This window comes from Trachypithecus francoisi, unplaced genomic scaffold, assembly GCF_009764315.1.
Source record: "Trachypithecus francoisi isolate TF-2019V2 unplaced genomic scaffold, Tfra_2.0 Lachesis_group11, whole genome shotgun sequence".
Lineage (NCBI taxonomy): Eukaryota > Metazoa > Chordata > Mammalia > Primates > Cercopithecidae > Trachypithecus > Trachypithecus francoisi.
Genome location: NW_022681456.1, coordinates 99,268,615 through 99,291,663, shown reverse-complemented (window position 1 = coordinate 99,291,663; position 23,049 = coordinate 99,268,615). Strand labels below are relative to the sequence as shown.

The 23,049-nt window shown below is 42.7% G+C and overlaps 1 protein-coding gene across 5 annotated transcripts in view; it reads left to right on the top strand.

Annotated features, from left to right (window-relative positions):
* Positions 1 to 8,988: 8,988 nt before the first annotated feature.
* Positions 8,989 to 23,049, top strand: part of BICD1 (BICD cargo adaptor 1) — a 285,326-nt gene continuing 271,265 nt past the window's right edge. For 3 of the 5 annotated variants that reach the window (XM_033222472.1, XM_033222476.1, XM_033222475.1), the window contains exon 1: positions 9,029 to 9,725. In XM_033222472.1, coding sequence (XP_033078363.1) covers positions 9,513 to 9,725 — 213 coding nt within the window. In that variant the 5' untranslated portion in view covers positions 9,029 to 9,512. Of the gene's footprint in view, positions 9,726 to 23,049 lie in introns of all 5 variants that reach the window. The other 2 variants (XR_004439970.1, XM_033222473.1) reach the window with 2 other exon arrangements.

The following is a 23,049-nucleotide window of genomic DNA, read 5'->3' as shown; positions in this document are numbered from 1 at the left end:
ACAGGATTCACATTTCCTGATTTCAAAATTACTACACAGCAGTGGTAAACAAGACATTGTGGTAACGCCATAAATAGTGTGATGGTTTGAATGTTTGTGTCCCTTCCAGAATTCATATTGGAAGTTATTCCTCAATGCAGCAGTTTAAGAGGTGAGGCCTTCGGGGTGATTCGGGCATGCGGGTTCTGTCCTCATGGATGGCATATGGGGAAATAGGCTAGGCCCTTTTTTTTGTGCTTCCGGTTTCCACCATATGAGGACACAGCAGGAAGGTACCACCCTGGAAGCAGAGAGCAGCCCTCGCCAGACACCAACTCTACTGGCACCTTGATCTTATACTTCTTAGTCTCTAGAACTGTGCAGAAATACATTTCTGGTCTTTATTAATTACCCAGTCTCATGCATTTTGTTATAGGTGTCTGAATGGACTAAGATAGATGGACATGTAGACCAATGGAATAGATTTGAGAGTCTAGAAATAAACCCATATGTCTGTGGTCAAGTGACTTTTGACAAGGGTATCAAAACCATTCAGTGGGGAAAGAATAGCCTTTCGACAAATGATGCTGGGACAACAGGATAGCCACCTGCAAAGGATGACATTGAACCCTCACCTTACACAATTTAAAGAAATTAATTCAAAATGAACCAGAAACCTAAATGTAAGAGCTGAAACTAAAAAATTTTTAAAATAAAACATAGGTCTAAATCTTCTCAACCTCAGCGTTGGCAATGATACGACAGCAAAAGCACAAACAAAAGAAAAAATAAATTAGACTTCATCAAAGTTAAAAACTTTCATTTTTTAAAGGACTACTTTATTTATTTACTTATTTTTTTGAGATAGAATCTCACTCTTTCGCCCAGGCTGGAGTGCAGTGGTGCGATCTCTGCTCCAGGTTCAAGCAATTCTCCTGCCTTAGCCTCCCAAGTAACTGGGATCACATGCATGCACCATGCACCATTACATGCATGCACCATCACATCTGGCTAATTTTTGTATTTTTGTAGACACAGGGTTTCACTATGTTGGCCAGGCCCATCTTGAACTCCTGGCCTCAAGTGATCCGCCCGCCTCAGCCTCCCAAAGTTTTGGGATTACAGGCAGGAGCCACTGCTCCCGGATAAAGGACCATTTAAAAATGTAAAAGGACAACCTCCCCCCAACCCCTCCCCGGTTGAGAGAAAATCATTCCAAATCAAATATCTGATAAGGGGCTTGCATCTAGAATATACAAAGAACCCATACATTCAATAATAAAATGATTACTAACTCAAACAGTAGACAAAGGATCTGGACAGACATTTTGCCAACAAAGATATACAAATGGCCAAAAACACATAAAAAAAAGCTCAACATAATTAGCCATCATGGAATTGCAAATCAAAATTGCAACAAAATATGCTACTTTACATCTACTAGGTTGGCTGGACTCAAAAATTCAGATGATACCACGGTTGTCAAGGATGTGGAGAAATCAGACCCCTCATACGCTAGTGTTGGGAATGTAAAATGGTTCAGCCACTTTGGGGAACAATCCAGAAGTCTTTCCAAATGTGAAACTTTGAGTTAACACATGACTTAGCAATTCCACTTCCAGGTATGCCCAAAAGAAATGAACATATGTCCACAACAAAAGTTGTACACGATGTTTATAACATATTATTCATAATAGCCAAAAGGTGGAAACAACCCAAATGACCATAAACTGATGAATGGACACAAAGGTGGTATATCTACACAATGCAATATTATTCAGCCATAAAAAGGAAAGTAGTGGCCGGGCATGGTGGCTTACGCCTGTAATTCCAGCACTTTGGAAAGCTGAGGTGGGTGGATCACTTGAGGTCAGGAGTTCGAGGCCAGCCTGACCACCATGGAGAAACTCCGTCTCTACTAAAAATACAAAAAATTAGCCGGGCATTGGCCAGGAGTGGTGGCTCACGCATGTAATCTCAGCACTTTGGGAGGCCGAGGCGGGCGGATCACGGGGTCAGCAGATCGAGACCATCCTGGCTAACATGGTGAAACCCAGTCTCTACTAAAAATGCAAAAAAAATTAGCCAGGCATGGTGGCGGGTGCACACCTGTAGTCCCAGCTACTCAGGAGGCTGAGGCGGGAGAATGGCATGAACCCGGGAGGTGGAGCTTGCAGTGAGCCGAGATCCTGCCACTGCACTACAGCCTGGGTGACAGAGCGAGACTCCATCTCAAAAAAAAAAAAAAAAAAAAAAAAAAAATTAGCCAGGCATAGTGGCACATGCCTGTAATCCCAGCTACTTTGGAGGCTGAGGTAGGAGAATCCCTTGAACCTGAGGTGGAGGCTGCAGTGAGCTGAGATCATGCCACTGCACTCCAGCCTGGGCAACAATAGTGAAACTCTGTCTCAAAAAAAGAAAAAAAAAAAAGGAAAGTAGTATGACACATGCTACAACATAGATATATTTTGAAAATATTATGGTAAGAAAGAAGCCAGTCACAAAAGACTACATATTATGTGATGTTATTTTTATGAAATATCAAGATTAGGGAAAGCTATAGAGACCAAAAATAGTTTAGTAGTTCCTGAGGACTGGGGTAATGGGGTGGAGGATGGGGATGGGATAGGAGGATGACAGCTAAAGGGTACAGGTGATTAAAGTGGACAAGGGCAGCCACTGAAAGAGCTGGTATCCAAGCAGCTTGGAGGTGAAGTCCTGGCCCCAGAAGGCACTGCTGTGGAAGCCACACATCTCCCTTGAGGGTGCATCTGGAGATCTCAGTATGTGATGTGCTCTCGAAGGGCATATTTCCCACCAGCCATTCACAGCAGAGCACCCCAGTGCCTCACAAATCCACCTTCTCATTGTGTGTTCTCCCTGCCATCATTTCTGGTGACATGGAGTTGTCTGATTAGGCTGTCTCCACATCTTAAATTTTTTGAGATGGAGTCTTGCTCTGTTGCCCAGGCAGGAGTGCAGTGGCATGATCTCGGCTCACTGCAACCACCGCCTCCCAGGTTCAAGCAATTCTCCTGCCTCAGCCTCCTGAGCAGCTAGGACTACAGGTGTGCGCCATCACACCTAGCTAATTTTTGTATTTTTAGTAGAGACGGGGTTTCACCATGTTGGCCAGGCTCATTTCGAACTCTTGACCTCAGGTGATCCACCTGCCTTGTCCTCCCAAAGTTGTGGGATTGCAGGTATGAGCCACCGCGCCCAGCACACATCTTAAATTTCTATTCATGCTGCAATCCACTGCAACATGGTATCTGCCTTCTCTGTTCCATACAAATGAATCTTTTCAAGAGCACCCACTTCCATGTTGCCAAGTCCAGTGACATTGTGTGTCCTTATAGTACTTCGCTGTGATCTCTTGTTGGCACTGACTTGGTCCTTATTCCCTAGCTCCTTATACACACTTCTCTTTTGTTACCTTTCAAATGTTTCTCTCCTGATTTCCCCCGCACGCAGCCCCTCTCAACTCTCTTTGCTGGCTTTTCCTCTCCAACTCAACCTTTAATAGGGGTACCTCAGGGCTAGATCCTAGACCCCTTTCTTTTCTTTACTTACATCTTTCCCTAGATAATCCCATCTGTTTTCCATGGATTTCAATGCCATCTAACGCTAATGATTTTCAAAGCAAAGTCATCATACCTCCCAAGAAGTCTTTTCTTAAAGACTTTCTTTTGGTCTTACATCAAATTGCTGACTTAATATTTCTATTCAAATGTCTCAAAAGTGGCTGGGCACGGTGGCTCACGCCTGTAATCCCAGCACTTTGGGAGGCCAAGGCGGGCAGATCACCTGAGGTCAGGAGTTCGAGACCAGTCTGGCCAACATGGTGAAACCACGTCTCTATTAAGAATACAAAAATTAGGCCGGGCGCGGTGGCTCAAGCCTGTAATCCCAGCACTTTGGGAGGCCGAGACGGGTGGATCGCGAGGTCAGGAGATCGAGACCATCCTGGCTAACACGGCGAAACCCCGTCTCTACTAAAAAATAGAAAAAACTAGCCGGGCGAGTTGGCGGGCGCCTGTAGTCCCAGCTACTCGGGAGGCTGAGGCAGGAGAATGGCATAAACCCGGGAGGCGGAGCTTGCAGTGAGCTGAGATCCGGCCACTGCACTCCAGCCTGGGTGACTGCGAGACTCCGTCTCAAAAAAAAAAAAAAAAAAAAGAATACAAAAATTAGCTGGGTGTGGTGGCACATGCCTGTAGTCCCAGCTACTTGGGAGGGTGAGGCAGGAAAATTGCTTGAACCCGTGAGGTGGAGGTTATAGTGAGCCGAGATCGCGCCACTGCACTCCAGCCTGGGCAACAGAAGGAGACTCCATCTCAAAAAAACCAAACCAACCCAAACCAAACTCAGAAATGTTTCAAAAGTGTCTTAAGTCTAATATGTTCAAAATAGAATTCTTGAAACTGTTCCAGCTAACTAAATGGCAGCCCGTCTTCCCAAGTCAGAAAATTAGAATTTATTTATCATTCCTTTTTTCTCCCTATCCCACATTCAATCCTCAACAAGGTCTTAAGAATTCTACCCTCCCATTCCACTGCTTCCTCAATATAAATCCATGTATTTCTTTTCCCAGCTGCTATCGCCTCAGACTAGGCCATGATTTTCTTTTTCCTGGACAACTGCAACAGCTTCCTAACTAGGGACCCTACTTCAATCTTTTGATAACTTCCAACTTTTTTATGTGTGCAGTAGAAAAATTTTAACTTAAAAAAATTTTTTTGAGAGATGGGGTTTCACCATGTTGTCCAGGTTGGTCTTGAACTCCTGGATCAAGCAATCAGCCTGTCTCGGCCTCCCAAAGTGCTCTGGGATTACAGGCGTGAGCCACTGCGTCCGGCCGACATTCTTAAAATACAAATATAACTATTTCATTTCCTGACTAAAGAATCATCAAAGGCCGCCCACTGCCCTGAGAATAAAACCCAAATTCTTCATTCTGACTTGCAAGGCAAGTATAATCCCTGCCTATCTCTCTGATGTTGCCTGACTTCTTGATATAGTCTTAGGTCATTTCCCTTGAGCTTATTAGTCCTCAGCCTCTTTGATTTTTTTTTTTTTTTTTGGTTTGTTTTTGAGACAGGGTCTTGCTCTGTCACCCAGGCTGGAGTGCAGTGGCACAACCACGGCTCACTGCAGCCTTGACTGCCAGGCTCATGGGATCGTCCCACCTCAGCCTCCTAAGTAGCTGGGACTACAGGTTTGCACCATCATGCTCGATTGATTAATTTTTTTTTTTTTTTTTAGTAGAGATGGGGTCTCAGTATGTTGCCCAGGCTGGTCTCGAACTCCTGAGCTCACATAATCCTCTCACCTTTGCCTCCCAGAGTACTGGGATTATAGGCATGAGCCACTGCACCCAGCAGCCTCCCTGATTTTTATTCTTTGCACTCAACAAGCTCTTTTCTGCCTTTGGCTTTTACACGTGTTATTTCCTTTTCCTGAAAAGCTTCTCCCCCACATTTTATATATCCAACTCCTTTTTGTTTGTTAGATAATAAAATGAATATCACTTCTTCAGAAAGATCTCCACTGATTATCATTTTTTTCTTCTTTTTACCTAAATTTTATCCTTGTTTTTCTTTTAAAACTTTTAAAAAGCACATATAAAATGCTTATTAGGTGTGTGATACTATTCTATTCACAACAATCTCATGATTAGATTATATTATTATCTCCTTTTTGGATATGAGGCAACTGAGAAACACACAGCTAGTAAGTGGCAAAGTTGGATCTGACCCAAGTAGAGTAGCTTGTGCTTTTTTTTTTCTTTTCTTTTGATGAGTCTTGCTTTGTCACCAGGTTAGAGCACAGTGGCACAATCAGTTCATTGCAGCCTTAATCTCTTGGGTTCAAGCCATCATCCTGTCTCCGCCTCCTAAGTAGTGGGGACCACAGGCATGTACTACCATGCCCAGCTAATATTTTTTAGTTTTTTGTAGCCATGACGTCTCTCTATGTTGCCCAGGCTGGTCTTGAACTCCTGGCCTCATGTGACCTCCTGCCTCAGCCTCCCAAAGTGCTAGGATTACCAGTATGAGCCACCACACCCAGCCTAAGAATGCTTTAAGAAATTATTTTCTATATTCCTGTCATTGATATATATGCAATACATATGGCATATACGAAAAAAGAGGGAAATGCAGCACTGGAACAGCATGGTATATAGGAAATAAATTTGGCTGGGCATGGTGGCTCACATCTGTAATCCCAGAACTTTGGGAGGCTGGGGTGGGAGGATCCCTTGATCCCAGGAGTTTGAGACCAGCCTGGGCAACATAGGCAGACCCCATCTCTACAAAAATTTAAAAAATTAGCTGAGTGTGGTGTCATACATTTGTAGTCCCAGCTACTCAGGAGGCTGAGGTGGAAGGATCGCTTGAGCCCAGGAGGTTGAGGCTGCAGGGAGTCATGATCACGCTACTGCACTCCAGCCTAAGTGATGGAGACCCTGTCTCAGAAAACAAAAAAAAACAACAACAAAAAAAACCCAAGAAAATAAGTTTATCTTCTTTATGTTAAATACCAACATTTAAGGATCAAAGTTCAACTAAGCAACATCTTAAAGTGTGAGAGTGTGCAAGACATGCCTGAAATCAGACAAAAGTGACCAGTGACAAAAGTGTATCAATCAGAAAAATGGGGCAGGATAGAGCATAGGGGCTGGGCCACAATAGAAATTCAGAAAAAAGAAAAGTCACAGAGGCAAACTCTGTTCTTAGTCTGATCCAAAGGAGAGGGAAGGCAGGCAATCTAGTCCAAGTCTTACGATCCCTTTGGAAGGACTATGCTTACAGTTTATACAGTGAGGAATGGCCAGGGGCTTCCTGGAAAGGCAGGTTAGCAACCTGCAGTTGCAGGTTCCATCTCTTTCCTCTTCAGCAGTTCATCATCATTCATCAACGTGTCAGAGGTCAGATGCCACAGGAGCACACAGAAGGGGCTTCCCACCTGGAGTGTGAGATAAGGAAAGATAGATCGGATGTTGTAGTCATTATCATCCGCTTCTCTACAAAGCTGGAATTTATGGTAGCTGCACATTTGGAGTGTTTTCTCCTTTTATTTATTTATTTTTAGATCAGACAATCACAAGATAATATTCTTTTGTTTTATTTTCAGATCAGACAATCACATGAGAATATGCTGTTGTGATCACTGGCATTTAGAAGGAACCTTGTCTGGTTTGTGAAGCAATGGAAAACATATCCAGACAGCCTGTTAGTGGAAGCTTTGGAAGGGCACTGTCATTTGCTTTTCCTCCCACACCATTAACAAGTGTCTTTTTTTTTTTTTTTGAAATGGAGTCTCTGTTGCCCAGGCTGGAATGCAGTGGCGCAATCTCAGCTTACCGCACCCTCCATCTCCTGGGTTTAAGCAATTCTCCTGCCTCAGCCTCCCAAGTAGCTTGGATAACAGGTGTGCACCACCACGCCTGGATAATTTTTGTATTTTTGGTAGAGACGGGGTTTCACCATGTGGGCCAGGCTAGTCTTGAACTCCTGACCTCAAATGATCCACCCGCTTCGGCCTCCCAAAGTGCTGGGATTATAGGCTTGAGCCACTGCGCCTGGTCAACAATTGTCTTTTTTTTTTTTTTTTTCTGAACCAGGTACACAATGATGGGAGAGTTGAGTCCTGCTTTCTAACTTAGAAAACGCATGTGTGTTGAACACCTGACCACGGAGAAACAGTTCCGGAATAGGTGCCATGCAGAAGAGAGGGAAGGAACTGGAAAGACCCACTGATCTGTGGGTCTCACAGCCTCCCGTTACACAAAAATTGCTTCTTTTCTCTTCTATTGCGTTCTTTCCTCTTGATTCTCCACCCTTCGCCACTCTTTCATTTCCTCCACTCTTACTTTGCTTTCACCTCCTTTTGTAACCGTTCATCATCACTCTTTATGTAGATGAATGTGATTATCTTACAAGCATGTAATATTTAGTTGCTGGGTTTGTATGAGTAATGAGTGAACCTGAAGTCAACATAATGAATCCCGTTTAGTGCTCCAGAGTTAAGATTCCAGAGTTGCCTGACTTTGGGCAAATCACCCCATCTCCCTTTGCCTTTCTTTCACCCCCTGTAAACTGCGGATAATGGCTCCTACCTCAAAGCATTGTTAGGATTGGAGAGAACGCATGTTTCATACTTATAAGAATGCTTGGCACGGGTCTCAAGAACTCTTAGCTCTTAGTGCTTAAAAAATGCTTATTGTAGGGCATCATTGGTATCTTATATAGGGAATTTCATGCAGTTTTCCTTTATTGAAGACAGAGCAAGGTGCTTTGGTGGAAGCTATTGGGGCAAGATACACAGTACCTGGAGAGGTTTCCTGGGTGCATGTATTATGGAGATTTTTTTTCTGAGTGGATAGCACTCTTGTGATACGCTGGGCGAGAGCGAGCAGTATTTAGCGGACTGTCCTGAGAGGATGGTAAGGTTATTTGGTGAGAGTGTTAGGTGGCCCAGGCCAGACTCCGGAGAGGCAGGGAGAGAGGCGGACGACGGACGAGGGCGCCTTGGGGGTGTGTCTTGAAGGCTTTGGAAACCCAGCGTTCTTTTGGGGGCAGGTGGCCCAAAGAGCCTTCTGCGCGCCCAGGGGACGAGGAGGATGCGCGGGCCGCGATCGCGATAGTTTTGTTTGCTTTTCTCGGGAGAAAGCGTTCCAGGCAGTTTCTTGAGCTTCGGCCCTCTACGTAGCAAAAGAACCCGGGCGCCCACGCCGCTCTCAGGGTCTTCTACCGCCACCGGGACAAAGCCCTAGGAGGAGCTCTCGCCCCCGCGAGCCGGACAGGGAGGGGGCTCCCCCGCCGCGCGAGCCCCACCGCTTCCCAGTCCCGGGCCCGTCGCCTGCCCCTCCGCTTGGCGCGCCTCGCGGTGAAGCGGGCGGTGGCCCCGCGCGCCCGGCGGGAGGCGCCTGGGGATGTTTCCGTCTGGTCCTTCCCTCCTCCCCCCGCGCTGACTCCATCCGCTCCCCGCCCCCTGCTCGGAGCCGCCGCCATGCGGGAAGGGAGGGAGCCGGCCCCGAGACTGCATCATTCCGCACAGGCTGCTGCAGGGCCAGGGTGAGCAGGTGGAACGAGCGAGCGAGCTGGAGCGCGCCAGACCCAGGGCGAGACTGCAGTGACGCGGCCCCGGAGACATGGCGGCCGGGCGTCTCTGAATAAGCAGAATCCGAAGCCCCTCGCCGCTCGCCGCCCCCGGCCGCCGCAGCCCGGGCCATGCCGCACGGGTGCTGACAGCACGCAGGGGCCGGCCCCGAGGACACATGCGGCGGCCTTTGCCGCCTCGCTCCTGACCCTCTGCCCTGTTCTCCATGTTGCATTTCTCGTCAGTTTCTCGGGCGGTGTAGCTGCCGCTGCCACCAGAGCCGGCGGGGCGTCGCGCTGCTCATTCATCCAGCGTACTTTCTTTTCCATTTCCACCCCTCCCTTCCCATTTCCTTCTCCCTTTCCCCCCCAGCTTTGCATCCATCTCCCCGACCCCGTCACCCCCTCCTGCTTCCATCCACCGGGGCTATGGCCGCAGAAGAGGTATTGCAGACGGTGGACCATTATAAGACTGAAATAGAGAGGCTGACCAAGGAGCTCACGGAGACCACCCACGAGAAGATCCAGGCTGCCGAGTATGGGCTGGTGGTGCTGGAGGAGAAGCTGACCCTCAAACAGCAGTATGACGAGCTGGAGGCTGAGTACGACAGCCTCAAACAGGAGCTGGAACAGCTCAAAGAGGTAAGTTGCCTGTCACCTCTCCCCTTCCTGGCCCGCACTCCCCCCACCCGCAAGGCCCACTCATCATGATCAAGAAGTCATGAAGGAGGTGATTGAAAGGGCTGTTTCTTCTTCTAGGGCCCTTTGTTGATAAGAGAAGATTGAAAGAGTCCATTGTTTTCTCCCCCAAGAGAAAAATTGCCAAAGAAATGAATATATAAGCTGGAATTTGGGAGGCAATGGCTGTTTGGCCTGCAAGGGAGGGAGATTCGTAAGAGTCTTCAAGTCTCAGCACTCTAAGGCGACATTCAAGTGGGTTGGAATGTATAAATCAAACTTCTCAAAACCGCTGTTATCTCAAACCCAGGTTTCAGCGACAATTTCATAGTCCACAGAAGTGATGAGGTTTGTGCCTGAGGACCCACAATTTCAGAATGTAGACTGTGTGGTACCTCAGCTTTCCTCTAGATGTAAGCGCTCCTTGGTGAGAGAGGGAACTCCACCAATCCCATTTGACAAAGGCTAGGCAATCTTCATTCTGCTTGGCTTTAGTCATTCTTGTCGTTGGGCTGCAGGAGAAAAACAACTTTGCTGGGTGATCCCATTGCCTTGATTTCACCTCGGAGGAGGCTGGGCCATGCCCAAGTCTTATGAGGTCACCCTGACTAGAAAAAATTTAACTCACCTACAAATAGTCTGAAAGAGTGGTGTATATGAAATACGTGGGTAGTGTTGCATTTCAAATGAGGCTCTTCTGGTTGAAATGATATATTTATAAAACCAGACTATCACAAATAGCTGATGTATAATATCTGTCTTCAGTTTTTTTGTATTTGGCCTCTTTTAAAGCCTGTCGGATGTATAGGAGAAAACAATGAACGTGCTTTGATTTCCTATCAAGCACTCTTAAGAACATACATATTGTTTAAGTAACTCGGTCTGTTTTACCTGATTCTTGAGGCACTATGGGTAGCAAGTAGCCACTTATAAATTTAAATGTAATATACACTCCTTTTCTATGCGTCAAGTGCTTATTTTTAGGTGCATATTGACACTTAAATGTTAATTATTGTTTGGCATATAATATCAAAAATCTATTTCTTATGAGTTTGGTTTTTCTTGGGAGGGGTCTTATTTTATGCTATTACGGTTAAAAAAGTGTAATTTATGACATAATGAATCAACTTGCCTTCCAATTTAGTATGTAATATGGTAAGCATTTATACTTTTAGATATGTCTTATTTTATTTGGATGCCTGTCTACCAAAAAATAAATGTACCACCTATGATTAAAAATCCCAGCTAGGAATCTAATTTTTGTGTGTGTCAGGCTGTACATTTCTAGTTCATGTTTTACTTACTATGTACCTGTCTGGTCTTAACAACAGCTGGACTTGTTTATATTTTCCAACTTAGATTAGGCTGACATATTTAAATGCAGTGATGCTAAACCTCGTGAAGTGAGGAAGCAGGATGATGACTGTAATTCTCAGAGATGTTTTGGTGTTGTCTATACCTATCAACACTGCTTTGCCAAGACAGGGAAGTGCAAACCAGAAAGTGGTAAGCCATCACCTTCTTGATAAAGATGGACTTAATTTAATGAAATGTACGTGTTACTGACTTTCCTGCTTGATTTAAACAATCCTTCTAGGGATATTTCTGTCATTGCACTTACCTTGCATAGCAAACCTTAATGCAATTGTGTTTTGCCTTTGCTACACTATGAGCTTTGCATCCAAAGTCTTTAACACAAAAGCTAGCACACGGTGGGCATGAAATATTTTATGAAAGAATCAGTTTGTACCAGAAGAAGGCACACTTTTGTCAAACGTTCAGTAGTCAATATTGGTTAGTGTTAGAGAAATACTAAGAAAATTAGGATGTATAGGAAGTGACAGATACTAATAAAACTACCTGTATTAGTTTCACCAGCAGTAATGAGAAAAATGTGAAAAAAATGTTTTTTAGGAATAATGTAACTGCGGTTTCTTAATACAGAATGATGCAAATACCAGCTAAAATTTTTTCTATAAATATTTTAATGTGTATTTTGTTCTGTATAGCAGGAGGTTAATAAAAATTTATCAGCATTATTTTTACTAAATGATTCTTTTCATATATTTATTTTCAGTTGCATTTAGCATAAGTGAAATTCAAGATTCCTGAAAAACTGGTTTATACAGTTATATAAAAATGTATTTTAAGTAATAAAATTATTATAGTTGATTGTTTGATAGTGAGGCCTATTATTTTTATTCTTTAAACATGGAATATACTTTAGTTGGAAATATAACTTAAATTAGTTAAATCGATTTCAAGTAATATTTCTGGTATGAAAAGTAAATCCAAAATAATTGTGCAAACTGAGGTGTTCCAACACTAATATTATATAGAAGTCAGTTTTGAAAAATATATTTTGTGAGTGTTTTGATTTTTCAAAAGGAAGTTTTGCTCATTATCAGGTGTATATAGTAAATGATGTTGCATTGTATCTATAAAGCCAAGCATAAAATAAATCTGGCTTATTTCTGGGATCTTTGAACAAATATGATTTATTTAAAAATAATTGAACCAGTTTATGGGAATGTCAATAGAAAACTACTGTATTAAGTCCAAGTTGGACATTAGTAATTTGCAATGTAGCAACATGGCTCAGTCTTTGCAGGTCATTTTGTTTTCCAGAGTCAGTACTCACCAATGTTGCTGCCTTCTTTCCCAGGCTAGGTACTGCTGTGACAATAATGCAAGTGGGCAGTGTTGCCTGAAGATGTGCAAAATCAAGAAGATGAAATTCATTATATTTTTTTCCTAGTTATTTCTTCTCTTAACTCAATTGTTTTTTGACCTGGCCTGATGTTGTTTAGTGCTCTGCATGGACTACTGTAATTCAGCTCACAAAAGAACACACTTGAAAGAAAAATACTAAGGATTTGAAAAAAGGGTGGCTTCTGACATCATCAGAATGTTCTCCTTTTCATGATTCTTTGGGCAGCTGGACAGAGCAGTATGTCCACTGGAATAGTTGAGTCTGGTTTTGTGATTTCACAAGTAACACTTGCTCTTCAGTGACCTGAGTGAGGGTCACCCACACCCAGTTATGTTCAAGGCCTGGCTGATTATATGTTTGGGATGTACATAAATCAGCACTGTGCGCCTGTCACCCAGGCCAGAATAGTGTTTGAAGAAGAGTCATAGCTCCAAAATAACCTGAAAACTAAAAATATACATATATAAAAATACCCTAGATCTTAAACTTGAGTTTTTTTGAACTTAAAAATGGTTGAAATTTAAAATGTTGTAAAGTTGAAAAAGAGCCCCTTTAGAAAGGAATGATTCAGCATTACTGGTGGCATTTTAAAAAGGAAATGTATCTGTGAGACAGCTTTAGAAAAGTTTTGCAGCTTGGATACCGTAAACTATGCACTAATGAGCTTCAACCCATTTTCTTGCTCATTTTGTCAACCCTGACACCAAGGATAGTTACCAGCTGCTGAAGAAGCACTTTCTGGACATTGGGCAGCTTTTCCTTTTGTAGCTAACTCTATGCTTTTTCAGGGTTATAGTTAATTCATTCAACACAAAAATATGTACTTACACAGTTTTAGAGCTTGTCACATTGGTGACCTGATGAATGCCCTTTAATTACCTAGATTCATCTTTAAGCAGAATTGTTTTCCTTTCAGATGCTTAGAAAGATTGTTAGTTTCTTTTGTATCTTTTTAAGTTGGTGACCTGATGAATGCCATTTAATTACCTAGATTCATCTTTAAGCAGAATTGTTTTCCCTTCAGATGCTTAGAAAGATTGTTAGTTTCTTTTATATCTTTAAGTTCTAAATCACAAAATCATATGGCAAGAAAAACCCCAGATTTCTTTTCCAATCTATGAATAAAGAGAAAGTTAATACTTAATTGACCGGAACTATGATTTTTAACTTCTTTCATTGTTTTTATTTTTTTTATTTAATTTTTGAGATGGAGTCTCGCACTTTCACCCAGGCTGGAGTGCAGTGGCACAATCTCGGCTCACTGCAAGCTCCACCTCCCATGTTCACACCATTCTCCTGCCTCAGCCTCCCAAGCAGCTGGGACTACAGGCGCCCACCACCACGCCCGGCTAATTTTTTGTATTTTAAGTAGAGATGGGGTTTCACTGTGTTAGCCAGGATGGTCTCGATGTTTTTAAAGAAAAAATGTTTACATTTATCATCAAATTAATCTTAAAATCTAAAATATATTAAGATATGCTTTTGGAAACTATTGACAAACAACCTCAACAAACAAACATCATCGCTTTCAATCACATCTCTTTTTTTCTGGACCCAGTTGCTCTAACTTGCACTACCCCTTCTTTTTTTTTTTTTTTTTTTTTTTTTTTTGAGATGGAGTTTCACTCTTGTTGCCCAGGCTAGAGTTCAATGGTGTGATATCGGCTCACTGCAACTTCCACCTCCCAGGTTCAAGTGATTCTCCTGCTTCAGCCTCCTGAGTAGCTGGGATTACAGGCATGTGCCACCATGCCTGGCCAATTTTGTATTTTTAGTAGAGACGGGGTTTCTCCACGTTGGTTAGGTTGATCTTGAACTCCCAACCTCAGGTGATCCGCCTGCCTCAGCCTCTCAAAGTGCTGGGATTACAGGCGACTGTGCCCGTCCACTTCTTTTTATTTCAAATCAAGTCTTTTTATTTCAAATCAAGATTTCGTCTGTGGCGAAGTTATTTCTCACATATAACTTAGCAAGACTTTATCATCTTTTATCACATTCCCCATGTTTATGTGAGTATGTATGACAGCAGTGGTTTGAAGATTTCTTCAGAATTTTTGCTTGCAAATATTTTGCCCTATCATCCCCTTAAATATACTTGTACTCATGGATATTGCTTTCCAAATTTGAAAATAAGGTAATTAATTACTTGCATGTTGAAATATACATAAAGGACTTGCCCACACATAAGATTCCACCTGTAATTATGGCTTTGAGGAGAGGAGGGCATGAAGGGCTTCATAGTCTTAGTATTAAATAATTCATTATGCTAAAGGAGAATGCATGTAAAGTCAAGTGGCAGGAGATGCAATTGGGAAAGGGCCATGGCCACATTTTGTCTTTGTCTTGGGGATGTGGAGCCATTGAAAATAAATGAAACAGTCACTGTGTTTAATTTTACCAGTCTTCAAAACAATTCAGAGGGCTTACTACTCATTTTTACTGATAAGAAGATAATAAAAATAATAAAGCATTGACTTATGTACAAGGCTCCATTTAGAACTAGGTTCTTTACAAGCCTTGCCTCTAATTCATGCAGCAATCCTTACACAAGGTAAGTGTTGCTTGCATTATACAGAAGAGGAAACTGGGTCTTAGAGAGGTTTAGGTCTCTTCCTAGGGCCACAAGACCAAGTGATGAAACTTGGAAGAAGCCCACTTTTTTTTCACTGCATCGTACTACCTTAGAGTGTGAAACATCTCTGCCTAGTCTACAAATGCAATATAGAAGGTTATGGTGATGGTCATAATGGGTAGATTGAGGCTGTGCAGTGGGATAGGCAGTGGCAGTAGGGATCGTGAGGAGGGGGCACATCTAAGAGCTATTTGGGAGGTAGGGTGGAACAGGCATTGGATGTTACTATATGTGGAAAGTGAGGAAGACAGTAGAGTTGAGAATCTTCTCAGGCTGAATAGGAGGTGGTTCTATTTACAAAGGAAGGTATTATGGGGCAGAGCAGTTTTAGAGGGTGAAACTGATGCTCAAGTTACATGAGCTTTTGTTGTTTTTGATACAGGGTCTCTCTCTGTCACCCATGCTGGAGTGTGGTGGTGCTGTCACAGCTCACTGCAACCTCAACCATCCTGGCTCAAGTGATCCTCCCACCTCAGCCTCCCAAGGAGCTGGGACTACAGACCCATGCCACCATGCCAAATTTTTTTTTTTTTTTTTTTTTTTTTGAGATGGAGTCTCTGTTTCCCCGGCTGGAGTGCAGTGGCATGATCTCAGCTCACTGCAACCTTCGCCTCCTGAGTTCAAGCGATTCTCCTGCCTCAGCCTCCCAAGTAACTGGGACTACAGGAGCATACCACCATGCTTGGATAATTTTTTTTTTTTTTTTGAGATGGAATCTTGCTCTATCACTCAGGCTGAAGTGCAGTGGCCTTATCTCAGCTCACTGCAACCTCCACCTTTCAGGTTCAAGTGATTCTCCTGCCTCAGCCTCCTGAGTAGCTGGGACTACAGGTGCCTGCCACCATGCCTGAATAATTTTTTTTTTTTTCCCGAGACAGTCTTGCTCTGTTTCCTAGGCTGGAGCACAGTGGCACAATCTCGGCTCACTGCAACCTCTGCCTCCCGGGTCCAAGTGACTCTCCTGCCTCAGCCACCACTACGCCTGGCTAGTTTTTGTATTTTTTTTAGTAGAGACAGGGTTTCACCTTGTTGGCCAGAGTGGTCTCGATCTTCTGACCTCATGATCTACCCACCTCGTCCTCCGAAAGTGCTGGGATTATAGGCATGAGCCACTGCGACCAGCCTAATTTTTGTACTTTTAGCAGACAGAGGATTTCACCATGTTGCCCAGGCTGGTCTCAAATTCCTGAGCTCGAGTGATCTGCCTGCCTTGCCCTCGTAAAGTGTTGGGATTACAGGCGTGAGCCACTGTGCCCAGCCACATAAGTCCTTTTAATTCATGTTTTCTTTGCTGGGGAAGCACACATTGCATGATAGATTCAGATACTCAACTTTCTTTTTTTTTTCTTGAGATGGGGTCTCATTTTGTCACCCAGGCTGGAGTGCAGTGGTGTCATTGTGGCTTACTGCAGCCTTGACCTCCTGGGCTCAAGCAGTCCTCATGCCTCAGCCACCAAGTAGCTGGGACTACAGGCACACACCGCCACGCCTGACTAATTTTTGTATTTTTTTTGTAGACACGGGGTTTTGCCATGTGGGCCAGGTTGGTCTAGAACTCTTGAGCTAAAACAATCCGCCTGTCTTGGCCTCCCAAAGTGCTAGGATTACAGGCTAACTTTCAATTTAATAAAAAAAATTAATTTGTACAATTGGTTGTTATTTTATAGAAGCCTAGTTTCTAGAGTATGGTATATAAACAATTTAATAATGTTTTCACCAGTTAGTTTGATTGCTTTCTAAATTAGGAAAAATGAAAACAAACAATGGGCAAAGCAGCTGACTGGGGACAGTGAGGTCTAAGAAGGCAGTCTCTACTCACCCTTTAGGGTTATGGGGGCTGGGAGCAACAGTTCTCACTGCTCACTGACTAATCTTTATTAATCTTATTTAATCTTTACTGAAGATGCGTTAGCATTTTTAATTTAAGTGGTTTTTTTTTCCTCTTTTGGTGAGGGGTGTGGGAGGTAGGGGAGTCTCGATATGTTGACCAGGCTGATCTTGAACTCCTGGCCTCAAGTGATTCTCCCTCCTCGGCCTCCCAAAGTGCTGGGATTACAGGCATGAGCCATTGCACCCAGCCTTTTCCATTTTTCATTTCAAGAGTTTGCTTTTTAAGAATTACAATTGTGTAATCATGACAGTTTTTATTGCAGTACTCCAAGCTAGAGAAAAGCATATATAAATTAATAGTTTTCCCTTCTTCTCCCACAGTTCTGTCTCTGTTGTTAACACTTTGCTGAGTATTTTTCTGTACTTGTTTTAAATGTCTTTAAACATATAGTCAGGGTTTTTGTGTGTGTGGTGTTTTTTTTTTTTTTCTTTTCTTTTTTTGCTGTTTTCTTCCTTTGTTTTTTATAAAAACAGGATCTTGCAGCCTGGTGTTTTAAATTTAGTAGTATGTCCTTTCAAAAGGCAGGTATTTCTGAAACAAGCCTGCATTTTTAAAGCACTGGTGAAGTGTGAAGAAAATGAGACCGATTAGGGAAGAAAACCAGAGAAGCTTAGAGTTTGGGTGACCCTGGGGATGTGGGAAGGTGGTGCACATGGTTCTCTGAGGGTAGCATGGATGGTAAGTGAAAGAGAAAAAGGTGTAGGTTTGCGTAAAAGAAACTGATGGAATTTGGTTGCCCTATAGCAGACCCATGCAATGATACCAGGGGAAAAGATGGACAGTTTTGTGGGTGAATTAGCAGTGATTTTGATTCCTTGTCTTGTTGGCTGCTGATGGAGATACATGTATCAGCAGAATACCTGGCTGGTTTCCATGGCCAGCAAGAGCCAGTCCTGCAGTGTGACCACATCCTGTCCATTCTGGGTCTTGGTAGCAAGCCAGGATGATTCAGGCAGTTGGGCTTTATTACGTTATCCCTTCTTTGCCCTCTGAAAGCTGAGTTTTGAAGTAGTTAGGATCTTATACAACATCTCAGATTCAGCATGCTGTGCAGGAGGTGGGGAGAAAGGGGTACAAAAGAGGAAAATGTTCAGTGAAGGTGTTCTTATTACAATGGAGGGGAATATGAAAATGGAAATTGATACCTTTTCCTCTTGGGATTTAATTATGTCTATAAAATTAAGGTGTTGCAATACATAATCTCTGATTTTTTTTTTTACCAGCTCTAAATCTCTGAGATGGCTATGTTTTAGAGCTATCTGTTCTGCTTATTTACTACCTATCCTTTACATTTCAAATTCATTCAATATTTTTCCAAAGTACAGAATAGTTTTGCCTAGTTGCAGTAATTTTCACCTAGGCTTCAGGGATCTTCCATCATCTGTTTTACGTATTTTTTCTCCTTTCTTTTTCCACTCTGGTCACTCAGTTCTAGCCAAGATAATCCACCTTAGCTTAGCACTTGTGCTATGTCCCTCTCTCTCTCTCTATATATATACATATATAATTTTTTTTTTTTTTTTTGAGGCGGAGTCTCGCTCTGTCACCCAGGCTGGAGTGCAGTGGCCGGATCTCAGCTCACTGCAAGCTCCGCCTCCCGGGTTTACGCCATTCTCCTGCCTCAGCCTCCCGAGTAGCTGGGACTACAGGCGCCCGCCACGTCGCCCGGCTAGTTTTTGTATTTTTAGTAGAGACGGGGTTTCACCGTGTTCGCCAGGATGGTCTCGATCTCCTGACCTCGTGATCCGCCCGTCTCGGCCTCCCAACATATATAATTTTGAGATGGAGTCTCATTCTGTCGCCCTGGCTGAAGTGCAGTGGTGCGATTGCGGCTCACTGTGGCCTCGACCTCACAGGTTCAAGTGATCCTCCCACCTCAGCCTCCAGAGTAGCTGGGACCATGGTTGCACACCATCATACAGGCTATTTTTTTTTTTCACCTGATTTTGTTTTTACTGGAGGCTCAGGTGGCCCAACTAATTTTTAGAAATTATTATTTGCAGAGATGAGGTTTTGCTATGTTGCTCAGGCTGGTCTCGAACTTCTGGGCTCAAGTGATTCTCCCACCTCAGCCTCCCAAAGTGTTGGGATTGTAAGTGTGAACTACTGTGCCTGACCTTCTATATATATATATATGTATAAACCACTTCATAGTTCCCTTTGTCTTTGAACACTTGGTCCACACTCACTTTTCTTCTGGATTCATATTTTCTGATCTCACCTATTATGTTGTAGAACTGATATGTTAGGTTTGTTTTCGTTGACGCATTTGTACTTGGCTTCAGAGAGGAGAACAAGGCCCTGTGAGTCACTGGGAGCCAGATTTTGCGTCAAAATAAGTCAGTTTCTGACAAGTATAGTTGTAAAGTAATGGAATGAGGCAGACTTCTTAGGAAGTAATGAATTCCCTGTCACCAAAAGGGAGAAGGTAGTGAGCCACTTGCTGAGAATACTCTATGGGGGGTTATCCTTGGGAAGGGTATATCTAGAATGATCTGTAAGATTCCTTCTTATTCAGATTTCTTTGATTTTATCATTCCAGGTATTCCACATAATTTCCTAAGTTTATGTTTTTTATACTCCTTTCCCCATCACCAGAGCATAGTGTTTCTGACTTGGTTAAAGTTTTCTGCTTTAATGTTTGGCATTTCACACTATTTGATGACTGTAAACATTTGGAATGTTTTCAGAATGTCTCAAAACTTTATTTTGATTTATGTTTTTGCTTTATTTTCAGAAGAAAACTAATGGGTAATATAAAGCTTTAAGATGAGGGTATCTCTAAATTTGGAGAGCTTTCAGTGCAGCTATACATTTTGAAGCTACATGGTTGCATTGAGGGAGGTCTACAGCCTCCAGATTCTTCCTTTTCACACACATGTGGGCACATGTACATGCACATGATTTTATATTTTGTCATTTACGCTTAGCCCTGTGTGTGTGTGTGTGTGTGTGTGTGTGTGTGTATATTTTTTATAGACCGTGTTTTGCTCTCGTTGCCCAGGCTGGAGTGCAATGGCACGATCTCAGCTCACTGCAACCTCCACCTCCCAGTTTCAAGTGATTCTTCTGTCTCAGGCTCCCGAGTAGCTGGGATTACAACCACGCGTGGCTAATTTTGTATTTTTAACAGAGACAGTTTTTCTCCATGTTGGTCAGGCTGGTTGCGAACTCCTGACCTCAGGTGATCTGCTCGCCTCGGCCTCCCAAAGTGCTGGGATTACAGGCATGAGCCATCGCACTGGCCTGCTTAGTCCAACATTTTATAATCTGCATTGTCAACTAGTCAGTCCCCAGAATCTGTGGGTTCAGCATCCTTGGATTCTGCATCCTTGGATTCAACGAACCTTGGATTGAAAATATTTGGAAAAATATTTCATCTGTACTAAACGTATGCAGGCTTTTATTGGTCATTGTTCCCTGAATAATTCAGTATAACAGCTATTTACATGGCATTTACATCGTATTAGGTATTATAAGTAATCTAGAGATGATTTAATGTATACTGGAGGATGTGTGTAGGTTACATGCAAATATTACACTATTTTATCTCAGGGACTTGAGCATCTGTGGATTTTGATATCTACAGGGGTCCTGGAACACCCACACCCTCACCAAGACTGAGGGATGACTGTATTTACATTATATACCACTCTGATACTTTCTTTTTGCTTTAGATTGCCCATTACCTCTTCATCTGTTTCATTTATTCATTCAAAAATTTGTATTGAGTGGCTACTGTGTCGGGCATGGTTCCACTTGCTGGAGACACAGCGTTAAACAAGACAGACCTGATGGAGCTGCCTGGGTGGAGCTTATGTTTCAGACTGGGAAGAGAGTCAACGACCGAACATCCACACGTATTTCAGTTGTGAGAGGTGCCATAAGGGAAGAGACAGACTGGCTGGGGAAAGCGTGATCAGGCAGTCTTCCCCAGGAGGTGAGACTTGAGCCCAGACCTGAATGATGACAAGGAGCCAGTCACGTGGAGACTGGGGAATGTGATTTTTAAGAAGAGGACAAGTGCCAAGATCTGCGAACTCTGTTGTAGTTGTTAGGGAAAGTGATGGGTTACCATGCTCTGTGAAAATGACCATTCATATTTGAAATAATGACCATTCTGTAACATAGTGTATTGCCTATTAGATTTTTCTAATGAGGTATTGGGTCTCAACATTGCAAATGTTTGAGCAGAGCCTGGATATCTTCCTGAGGTCTTCTCTGAGAAGAGGTGGGTGGGAACCAGTGACTTTCAATACAGACTGTATGTTAGAATCACCTGGGTGATTTATAAAACTTCTGCTGCCTGGACGCCACTCCGGGAGAGTTAAATCACTCCTTGGAAGTGGAGCCTGGCTTCAGCATGTGAATCCCTCTTCCCTTAGAGATGCAGCCAGGGTGAAGAACCCCTCTTCTATATTTCCAACTTGAGGACTAAATGACCCCATGGGCATAGAAGTGTTTAGTAAGAAAATCTGGTTCCAGGCACAGTGGCTCATGCCTGTAATCCCAGGACTTAGGGAAGCCAAGGCGGATGGATCATACAAGGCCAGGAGTTTGAGACCAGCCTGACCAACATGGTGAAACCCCATCTCTATTAAAAATACAGAATTAGCTGGGCCTGCTGGCATGTGCCTGTAATCCCAGCTGCTCGGGAGACTGAGGCATGAGAATTGCTTGAACCCAGGAGGTGGAGGTTGCATTGAGCTGAGATCGTGCCACTTCACTCCAGCTTGGGCGACAGAGCAAGACTCTGTCTCAAAACAAAACAAAACAAAACGAAAAACTGGGAAGTTATGAGCCAATATATAAACCTTCATTGTATAGTCTTTTAAAATTTGTTGTTTCTACTTTCTGAAAATGAAAACATTAAATCCTTTCTGAAAACCAGAAAATATCAAAAACTTAACTGCATTAGACAGAGATATATGTTAAATTTGAGTGCATTTAATTTTCTATTCTTGAGGACTGCTTAAAGTTTCTTTTAAAAGTTCTCTCTTATTATGTCTATTTATTTTATTCTGTTTGCAGTTTTTATGCCAACTTTGCACATTTGTAAATCGAATATTTAAAAAGGTTTTTTTTGAGGGATTGATCTCTAACTTCTGGGTGACTTTTAGTTGTTCTTTTGGTTATATATCTTTACTGTTTTCCAACATTTTAAGGAGAAAAAGCCTACTCTAAAATGTAATATTTAACTGCTGTGTTTCTGTCTGTAAATTTAGAATTGAAAATGATAAACTATTTACATTTATGGGAACAATAACAATATGTGTACAATAATAGTAGCAATTTCCTTAAGAATGTTTTGTTGCAGTTTGGCGTGGGTCTATAATAGAAGGTTCAGAATCATGGGTCTTTGTTTTTCTCTTGCATACTGCAGAGTAATGTGGAATCAAATGCCACTATTGAAGAGCTCTTAGTCATCAGTTTTTGAAATTGAAAGAGGTTTATATTGTAAGAAGGATGGGCCCTGTTGATAAGCCTCACTGATTGCTACTTTGTAGATGGTTTTAGGGGATATTTTGAAGTTGACCTTGTGTGAGGTTACTGGATGGAAACAGGATGAGTTTAATCTTGTACATGACTTCTTTTGTTGAGCTGGAGATACTATTATCTTGCAGATTATCTCTTTGGCACGCACGACCTTTTTTTTTTGTCCTTTAAATCACAAACTGGCTTTCTTTTTGCTAAGGTTGGTGTGCTTAGATTCTTTAAGCTCCAAATCTCAAGAAAATATAGGAAGGAAAATCGACCATTAGAAAGAGAGAGAGAGAGAGAAAAAAGAAAAAATATAATGTGCTCCAAACCAATTATAAATAGCTTTTGAATTGTTGGCTCCATAGATTATTTTTTATTTTTATTTATTATTATTATTTTTTTGAGACAGAGTCTAGCCCTGTTGCCCAGACTGGAGTGCAGTGACATGATCTTGGCTCACTGCAACCACCACCTCCTGGGTTCAAGTGATTCTCCTGCCTCAGCCTCCCAAGTAGCTGGGATTACAGATGTGTGCCACCATGCCTGGCTAATTTTTCGTGTCTTTAGTAGA